The 10,839-nt window shown below is 34.6% G+C and overlaps 1 protein-coding gene across 1 annotated transcript in view; it reads left to right on the top strand.

Moving 5' to 3' along the window:
* Positions 1-10,839, top strand: part of LOC145287903 (protein bark beetle-like) — a 157,165-nt gene that overhangs the window by 75,864 nt on the left and 70,462 nt on the right. Inside the window, exons 6-7 of the mRNA XM_080135844.1 lie at positions 4,100-4,364; positions 8,751-10,234. Coding sequence (XP_079991970.1) covers positions 4,100-4,364; positions 8,751-10,234 — 1,749 coding nt within the window. The remainder of the gene's footprint in view (positions 1-4,099; positions 4,365-8,750; positions 10,235-10,839) is intronic.

Genomic DNA, 10,839 nt, shown 5'->3' with positions numbered 1-10,839 from the left:
ACTGCATGTCTGCTACTCTGGTTGTTTTCTGAACTGCATGTCTGCCGCTCTGGTTTATCAAACTGCGTGTCTGCCACTCTGGTTGTTTGTCAAACTGCGTATCTATCATGTCGTTTGGTTCCAACCAGTGTATATGCCATTCTTATACTGTTTCATATAATAACAAACAATCAAATTTTCAAAATTGTTTTTTACTTCACCCAACGCTAGCCCAACCCTAACTTTGCAAAAAAAAAAATAATTACTAGTATAATTGAACATCCATGAATATTAATCAGTAAGTGATCACTAGGGCTATGATCACAGAATATTCTTATCGTTGTTTTGACTCGAGTATATATCCGACACAGTTGGACGCAGTTAATCAACCGAGAACCACATCACTCTAAGATATCAACGGATATGCTCTCGAGAGTCAAAACAATGAAAAGAATATGCTGTTGTCCTAGTGATCACAGTTGTTTTAATCAAATTTTAACTAAGCAAAGTTAATTCCATAGTCTCTAACGATATTGATTAGGCCAATAAAGCACCTTAATATAAAAAATGTGTTCCATATTTAGAAATTCCTCTTTGTTTCTTTTTAGTAAGGTATTTAAACCTAAAGATGACAAACCCTTTAAAATTGAGAACCTATAATAATACCGTTTTCATACTTCATTTTCCTATTCCACTAGTTACTTTCCAAGAACTGCAGGATGGTAGACCTCTCTCCTTGCTAACTCTTTTCCTCCTACCTATAGCTTGGTCTTTCCAAGACTAAGGCTTATATGTATCTCCTGTCTTTGCAATAGTCATCTTTCATTCTTGTTATAGCTCCTTACATTAAGTGGCTTCATGCTTTGTCTGGAGCGATTTCCATAAAAAAAAATCTTATTATTAGTTGTTTTTCTTTTTACACCTAATATTAATATATTATTAATTTTACACCTAATATTAATATAATACCCCAATCTCCATGCTGTATTACTAGTGTCGATTATTGAATACAATAGTCCATAGAATGTCTATTTAAAATCTTAAATATCTTAACAATAAACTTTGAAATAACCAAACATTTTATTTGTCTTTTGAGATAATCGACAAAATATGACTTAAATTTTACTTGTATTCTTCATTTACTATTTTGATTTCCCAGTAATCATGGAGTATTGGTAACAGAGCAAATAACTGTAACCAAATGCAATAAAATTTATATTTCTTTCTGAAAGTGTGTTAATGTTTATTTTATTTATTTGAATATGAATTCATCGAAATCAGAAATGGTAAAAATCCCAAATGCCTAATGTGTTGCTATTGGTGTTTCTTTCCTTAAGCAATAATAAAAAAATATTTTGGTTTACTATTAACCCTAAGTCTAACTACCTCCACACCCAAATCCAGAATTAGCGGTAGAGTAAGCTTTTTCTCTTTTTACTATCTTTTAAGCTAAAAATTTGCGATCATATCCAAACAAAATCTATCATAATTTTGAATTTGATTTTGGTTTCGGAAAGTGAGGGAGATTATAAGAAATTCAGAGAAAATAAATCTTGCCATCAGTTTCCCCATGTTACAATAATACAGGTCAATAGAAAATGTAATTTTCTTGCCTTTGGTAAAAGTTATTTATTGTATACTAGTGGTTGGCACACGGCCTTGCCCGATCATAAAATATGCTCAGATATATTTTAATTCATGCGATTTCATATTAATTATTACAGAGCTAATTCTCTATTGAATATTATATATATGGTGTAAGCAAAAAAAAGACTTCAAAACAAAGTGTTGGTGGCAACAAGAAGTGTATTTCAATTTACGTTACAATTGTTTCCATGTCCGGTTCGATAATTTCAAGCATTATGTCGTTTGAAAATTTTCAAAACCAGCATTTCTTCAGACTTTATGAATGCTTGAAATTGTTGAACCGGACATGGAAACAATTGTAACGTAAATTGAAATACACTTCTTGTTGCCACCAACACCTTGTTTTGAAGTCTTGTTTTTGCTTACACAGTATATATATATATATATATATATATATATATATATATATAATATTCAATAGAGAATTAGCTCTGTAATAATTAATATGAAATCTGCATGAATTAAAATAATTATAAAATTCGATAATTTTGTAGCTTACTCTTTAAGTCAACCATTTTTTATTTAAAACTCATTGGTATATGAAAATTTACAGAATTTCACGAACTCGGTATAATTACATATAAGTCTATATATATATATATATATATATATATATATATATATATATATATATATATATGACAAAAATTTATATTCCAAAATACATGATGTTGACAATTTTTATATTTAATTCCTTTACATCAATTGATCCTTACAGTCCTTGACAGTATCTGTTGTTTTGATTGATTTTGCGCTACGAAACAGATACTGTCAAGAACTGTAAGGATCAATTGACGTAAAGGAATAAAATATAAAATTGTCAACATCATGTATTTTGGAATATAAATTTTTGTCATTTATATATATATATTGCTCTGTATTCACATTGTGCTTCTTATATAAGGATTGATATATAATAAGAAATATATATTTCTACAGAAATTAGAATTTTTTCCCCTTTTCCTTGTACATATTTGTGAATTATTCCATGGATTTTGGCCTTTTGGATTATTTTGGACCATCTTCCAATTACGTGATTTCCTTATATTTTACTTGTGCGAATGGAAATTCAATTTACTTTCTTGGATTTATATTTTTGGATTTTACCGTCATTGGATAATTTATCTTTCACCAGACTATCCATTCGCGTGAGGTCACCTTTTTCTTCACTATGTTCTCTCTGCTTCACTTTTTGTTATCAAGTAAGATCTTTGACTTGCAGTTTCATCAAATACTTTTGTATGCAAAATCCAATCCCGCATTTTTCTAATTCCTACCCTCTGATAAGAAGGAAAGTATTTCTTCGAAACTCTGCGAATTAAGGACTATCCACTTAAGTGTTTCCTTTTCAGATTAAATATGTTTTTAACTCTTTTTCAAAGTGTTTTTTAACATGTTTTATTAACTATTTGCTCTTATATATATATATATATATATATATATATATATATAGTACTGCTTTCAAAAGTTAAAAAAAAAAAAAACTTTTGTGCCATCAGCTAGAATTGAAACCAAAACATTTAACGCACCAGCAGCGTTCCTCATTTAGCACTCCAGCTGCGTTCGCTACTGTATGAGCTAACTCGACAAATAGATAAGAAAGTTATAAAATTAAACATCTTTTAGCTATGATTAGTTTTACACATGCACAAACTAATATATTTTGCATTTCAACTTGTCAATTTCTGTACGTGTTAGTCATCCATCCAAACAAAGATTTTACTTGCTATAAACCAGCCTTGGTGTATGATTACTATTTCATGTTTATTTCTCTGTTATGTGACCAGTAGTTTTAGAATTGAGTGGTTAATTATTTACATACAAACAGACACCTGCTGTTTTATTTTTATAGATTTTTGTATATTTTTTATTTTTGCTCTGTGAACCATATTACACTAATAGTGAGTTTCCTGTTAAATTTCATATTTACATTTTATATATTTTTGTTGCAATATTTAACATTTTACACTTTTCTGCATTTAATTTAAATAATCATATATTTTTCTATTGTGAAACTGTTCAGTACACTAGATATACGTACCTTACTCTCTACCACATTTCATGTTGACCCGTTTCTATTCCACACATTCTGGTAAACCCACCTCATTCTCTACTGCATTTCATGTTGACCAGTTTCTATTCTGTACATCTGGTAAACCCACCTCATTCTCTACTGCATTTCATGTTGCCCGTTTCTATTCTGTACATCTAGTAAACTCACTTTATTCTCTACTGTATTTCATGCTGACCTGTTTCTATTCCGTACATCTGGTAAACCCATCTCATTCTCGACTGCATTTCATGCTGACTCGTTTCTATTCCGTACATCTGGTAAACCCATTCTCTACTAAATTTCATGCTGACCCGTTTCTATTTCACACATCCTATACACCCATCTCATTTGCTGCCTCTTTTCATTTCCTTCCAACGGATTCAGCTTATTTTGATTGTAATTGTTTTTTCACTTCCTCAGGTCTTTGAAACACGTGAAGGCAATGTGTTGACACTACACTTCATCCTAATGGAGGCAGACCCCAGATCAGAAGCCGAACTTGAGATTAGTAATTCTTTGTATGGTGATGTCATTCAGGTCGTCCCAATACGCAATGGCAGCTATCCTCAGTCTATCACGTCAGCGTCATCCAAGTTGTACATAAATTTCAAGCTGATAAGGCGAGGAAATTGTCAGCGCTATAAATGGTGTGTGCGCTTCCTCCTCCTATTGTCCAGTGGAACAAGTGAGTCAAATATTTTTATGTTATCTCTCCAAGAAGAAAGCTTATTACATGTGAATAAGGATTGTGTTGTGGTATTCAAAGTATGTGGCATGCTAATGGTGTGCTGAACTATTGTATACAGCAGGGTTTTCCAATGAAGGTTTCATGGAACCCTAGCATTCCTTAAGAGCTTACTGTGGGGAAAATGGCTTACCGTACAAATGTCCTCGTGTCTGTCTGTCCTGTGAGTCACATGCGTCAAGAAAGAAAGAGTCCATCATGGCGGCCGTGACGTTTTGTAGTGAACAAAGTTTTGTGAGATCATGTGCGCGTGCCTTATAAAAATAGGTCACTTGTCAGTGGCAGCGGATCGAGAAATCATTTGACGTGTGAGAAGTGGCAAAATCAGTTCGGAGAATTTGTGAGCAGTGATTTTTGCCTGTTGATCGACCGCAAGCTATTTCAGCCCATTTTTTTGCAATTGACAAGTTTGATCTGAGATTGATACCAGAGTTTGACGGCTCCTCCGCCGAACCCTTGGTAGTTGAGTGGTAGGAAAAAGCTGAGCTTGTCTGCCGGCTTTGCAAAATAAAGGATCCCATGCTTGTCATCCCATCGAGGCTGACTAAGGGGGCATACTCCGTTTATCAACAGCTCGGGGATGAACCAACTCTGGAGGAGGTTAAGGAGGTACTATACGTGGCCTTTGCTACAGACCCTTTTATTGCCTGGAGACAGTTCACTGAATGGCGGCTTGGGTTGGATGAGATTGTGGATGTCTACCTGGTGGATTTAAAGAGATTAGCTGCACCGTTTGGTGGAGTGACTGAACGCATATTAAGTTGTGCCTTTCTCACAGGACTCCCGAACAACACCAGCCGACTGCTACGAGCATCGTCAAGGCTCAGCGAGATTGGGCTTCAGGAATTGTTGGCTAGAGCCCACAATATTTTAAAAGAAAAAGATGCGAAGCCGGTGCTAGCAGCTACAGAAGCATCTACTCCATTAGAAGATGGCGTAAACTGTTATAAATGTGGCGGGCCAAACCATTTTTCTAGGGACTGCCGAAGCTGAAGCAGTGTAAAGTACACGTCTGCTCAGGAAACGCCAAAACGCATGCATTGCTACTGGTGCATTAAGCTATGTTACGTAGCAAGGAGTTGTCTGAGAAACGGACAAGGGGAGTAAACTATAGCGCCAGTATTCTCCCCCAGATCATTGACAAATAGGGCGCTACCCACAGTGAAAGTGTGCGTGAACGGGTGTGAACACTTTGCGCTCATAGACACAGGGTGCATGCAGACTCTCGTGCGCAAGGCATACGGTGACACATGGGACAAGTAGAGGATTCCAGTACTGACAGGGGGGGGGCACACTAGCCTCTTGTGGAGTTAGTGCCATTCGTACACGTGTTGGTGAATGGCCTACAGTAAACATACGAGCCCTGGTTGTGAGCGGGGACCTTCTTGGTTATGACATTCTGTTAGAAATGGACGTTATCAAAGAATTAGGTGGGGTCCGTATTGATGATGAGGGTAGGGCACATTTCTCTAATGCCTGCCTTGCTCTGGGTGCATCCATGAAACTGGAACAGCCTGACTTTCATGCGGAATTCAACCAGCGTACGAGGTCCTGGACAGTTTCTTGGAAAGGGTCGGACGAGCAGCCACCCGGGAAGTTGTACAATAGGGTTCCGGAATATAAAATTCCCCCTGGAGCTCGTGGAGAATATGATAAGGAACTACAGACTTGGATAAAAAATGGATGGCTAGTTCCTGATCCAGAGAAGGAATTGGGCCCCCAAAGTGTCTGATCGAATTAATGACGGTTATCCAGCATAATAAACAAAAGGTGAGGCCGGTACTCGACTATCGGGAACTAAACGAGCACGTAAATCTTTTTACAGCCCATGCGGATGTATGTACCGAGAAGTTGAGGGAATGACGGCAAGCAGGATCTAATGTATCTGTGCTGGATCTTTGTAAAGCATACCTTCAAGTGCATGTACATCAGTCACTTCCAAATTATGCAGTCGAAATTACCTGAATATTACTGAATTATTAAAAGAAAACAACTTTAATCGTATTAGCAGGTGAAAAATTGCGGCCATCTTTTTTATAAAATAAATCGAAACAGAAAATTACCTCCTTTTTGAACTCTCCTGCAAAGCAAATATGATCGTTTTCTTCAAATTTTATTTTTTGTTTCCTTTAATAAATAATTTTCTACTTTATCGATTTTTGTAATTTTTGGATATAATCATCTTAAAAATTCGAGGAATATGTAGATACCATTGTTTTCATGTGAAATTTAGTATTATGATTTCCGAAACTTTGTTTTGATAGTGTAGAAGTACCCAACTCTTCTATGTTCTGCCAAATCGCTTAGAGCCTTATTTATTTCTTTGTTACTATTTGGTTGGTTTTTATTTCTCTTTCTCTCTTTTCATCTTGTTCTTTCTTGTCATCTTTTTTTGCCTTCCTTTTTCCTCTTATGACAGTTGTCTCTGAAAACTGAAAATGATAACTTTGCTAGAGAGACAAACTTCAAATGGTTCATGAAAAGAGTAGGAAAGTTAGGCGACTTTCATTTCATCAAAGAATGACTTCCTGTCTCTTTCTCTTCCACATGTACACTCTTGTGGTGTCTTTTAATTTTGAGTTATTTAGTTGAAATTGATTATTTTTTTAAATTCTGAAAATAACTGATTTTACTATATATTATTTTAAAAGTAAGAGGGTTATGGCAACACAGTATATGGAAACGATCTATGTAGTGAAATTAATAATGATGACAATAATGAAAGAAATTTCAATAATTTTCAATTACACATATTTATTTCTAAACAGAGTGTGTTGCACAATATGGTAGGTGAGCAGATTTATAGATATGTTGCCACTTCTACATTACATGGACAGCACCATTGTTGCCAGGTGACGCTTCTCTTCAAATTAAAACTATATGTTGTTGACCCTTAAACAGGTGCAACAAAAAAAAAAAAAAATTAAAATATATTTTGTTACAGTGACAATTTTATTTTAATTCAAAAAATGTTACGAAAAAAAATATAAACAAGCAAACAAAAAATCCAATTCTGCTCTAATTTGAAAAATGTTTTGTTTAAATTATTAAATTATTGTTCGGAAAAAAAAAATCTAATTTTACTTTAATTTAAAAATGTTTTTTTTGGGAAAAAAACTCCCATGTTGCTTTAATTCAAAAATTATTTTCTTAAAATTATATTTTCTTAAGCAGACTTTCCAATAAATGTTTTTACAATTATATATTGATATATCTTTATACAATGTTTTGGTTTTCAAATATTTTTGTGTTCAGTAAGAAAAAAAAAACTTGTTTGTTATTTATTTGCGGTGTTATTTGACCAAGAAGAAATTAGAGTTATCACCCCTTAACAATGGCGCCGTTCGTGCAATGCAGAAGTGTCAATATATTCTGCCATCTTGTGTGACGTGTGTGTAATATAAAATTATTGAAATTCCTTCAATATTGTTATTGATTTTTGTCGAATTCGTTTACCTTTATCATGAATCGTTTGAAGTCTTAGTTTTCCTGCCAGCGTTATCATTTTTAGTTTTCAGAGACAACTGTCATAAGAGGAAAAAGGAAGGCAAGAAAAGATGACAAAAAAAAAGAAAGAAAGAACATGAAAAGATATAAAGATAAATAAAAACTAACCATATAGTAATAAAAAAAATAAATGATAAGGTCCTAACGATTTGACATAAGATTGAAGAGTTATTTCATTGTTTACCTTTGTTTGATTTAAATCCAACTACAAAAATTGCTTTGGTTGCTCTCACGCCTGTGCAAAAATGACAGAACAAAACTTTTTTCTTTTTGAATTCTGATTTATATCAATACTAGCAGGCTGCCTGATGTTGCCCGGTCATGAAAGATACATAAATATTATATTTTAATTCATACAGAAACTGAGACATGCATTTGAGTATAATGTTTTTTTTCTAAACAGTTCACTTCTTGTAAATAAAAAAAAAATAATACTCAAGCTGAGATCTAAGCCGAAACAAAGACGGTGAGTCAGGTACGATAACCATTAGGCCAGCTTGATATGATCTTTAAAAAGTGTTTTCAAACCTACTTATTCTTAACATAATGAATCTGTCACGTGAACCATTCATGCATGCACATTCGTGAAACAGTCAGTAAACAGATAAAAATCTGACCCCCCCCCCATGTATCAATTTTTCAATTTTGATCCTTTAGCAGCCCGTTTTTTTCCGGATGAAAACTAATCATAAAGATTTCAACATGTCTGAATGTCCTATATGCCAAAATAAATCAAAAACTCATTGAGTATATACACACACACATTCTCACTTTTATAGATGTATACATTTTCTTTTTTTTTTTTTTTTTTTTTTTCAGGCACAGATGTTGAGCTTCATGTTACGGAATCGGCTGTGTCAAATAACAACCACCATGGAATTTCTGTACAAGATATGCGAAGCAAAGTGATTGTCAACTCTACAACAGTTTTTGATAACAAATATGAAGCAGGTTTGCGTGTGTTTCAAGGGGCTGGCCATGTTGTGGTAAATAACACTGTGTTTCGAAACAATCAACATGCTGGAATTAATATAACCTTTTCAGGTGGATTACTTTTGTTCAATGAAAGCCAATTTATTCAAAATCAAGGATATGGTGCCTTCACTGAATTCTTGCAGCTAAACCGTTCACGAATTGAAGATGGCTTGGAATTTAATGTTGTCAATGTTAAATTTACGGAAAATTCCTGGACGGCACTTCGTATTGGCAATTACTGTCGGTCCGGAAATATTCTTGTGAATGAGAGTTCTTTTGAGAACAATTTTCAAGAAGGCATTGAATATTTGTCCTGCAATATCACATCCGTAAAAAAGACCAACTTTTCTCTTGACTTGAATTCTTTCTCATCGAATCTGAAGCATGGATTGCTCATGGCACCTTTGCTAAACTCTGTTGGAAAGATTACAAACAATACTTTTCGGAATCATTCCTTGGGAGGGATCCTGATTGATAATGGCTATGACTTACTGGTATCGAGATGGTATACACATTTTCCAGTCGACTATGATATATTGTCCAATAAGTTCGAACACAATAAGGGTCGGTATGCTGTTAACATGCGTCTCACGCAGAACAGTCCCAATCAAGAAATATTATTCATGTACAATAAATTAGTTAACAATCAAATCAACGATTCTTTTCCCTTTCTGAATCCAAGGAGCCACGCAAATGCTGTCATCGTCGTTTCATCAGAAAATGTTAAAGTGCAAAGAAACGAGATCTCAAATCCGGAATCTGTGCGGGAAATGTCGACTCAATTGATTGATCCATCGGCTGTAATCCAAGCAAACTATAACTACTGGGGAACTGACAAGTATGAAAACTTTTTTAATTTGATTTTTGACCGCGATGACCGTTACAACCTAGCAGTGATCAAATACGATCCAGCATTGAAGAACAATCGACTTTATGAGACATTTGTGATCCAGGATTCTACTCCGGATTTGGACAACAATTTTCTGCGTGACAATGGGAATGTTTTAGGTGGTGAACTTAAAACAAAACTCACTCTAGATGCCAAATTGTATCGTGTCGATAAAGATATCTACATCGAACCTACTGGTAGGTTGGATATACCTGCTGGTGCCGTTCTAGAATTTGCCAATTCCATTGGAATGATCGTCTATGGAACTCTTGTAGCCGATGGTAAGCAGAAACAATGGGTGGAGTTTGTCCTGCAAGACGATTTTGAATCCATTGTAGAAAACATGACTTTCCCAGTGCGATTAGCTGATGGTAAACAGCCTACAGAGGGACGTGTAGAGGTTGAAATTAATGGTAAATGGGGTACCATCTGTAACAAGGTAGGTATACAAAATTATTTATAGGAATGAGAGGGTAGGCATATATATATATATATATATACATATATTTGCCTGTTTTACAAGTATTTTAACAGTGAATGCTCCAACAAACTACAAGCCCTTGTACCTCCAACAAGCAGCAAAGTCTCACCCCTACACAGTAGAGATCCCTAGATGTAACAAAGCTTTCTACCCCAATAGTTTCTTCCACAAAACTGCTAGACTTAGGATTTCCTTTCTGGGTTCCTGCTTCCCCAACTGTACTGACATGCAGAAGTTCAAGTGTAATGTGAACAGACATCTTGCTGCTCAACTCCCTACATTGTATCCCTTCAACTTATGTCCTTGATAGTAGCCCCCTACATCAAAGTGGTACTGTGCCTTGTTTGGGGTGAAAATGTAATAAATAAAAAAATATATGTAAACACACACGCACATATATAAGGTACCTGTACAAACCAATATCTGTACACACACATTTATAGACAAGTTTTGTGCATATATATATATATATATATATATATATATATATATGCAGATGGATACATGAACACGCATCATGTACAGACCAATACATGAATCTACGTATTTTGGGTTTACTTTTG

This window comes from Euprymna scolopes, chromosome 11 (assembly GCF_053919585.1).
Source record: "Euprymna scolopes isolate OS-2025 chromosome 11, ASM5391958v1, whole genome shotgun sequence".
In the NCBI taxonomy this organism is placed as follows: domain Eukaryota; kingdom Metazoa; phylum Mollusca; class Cephalopoda; order Sepiida; family Sepiolidae; genus Euprymna; species Euprymna scolopes.
Note: the sequence above shows the minus strand (reverse complement) of the source record. Positions and strands in the feature narration are given on the sequence as shown.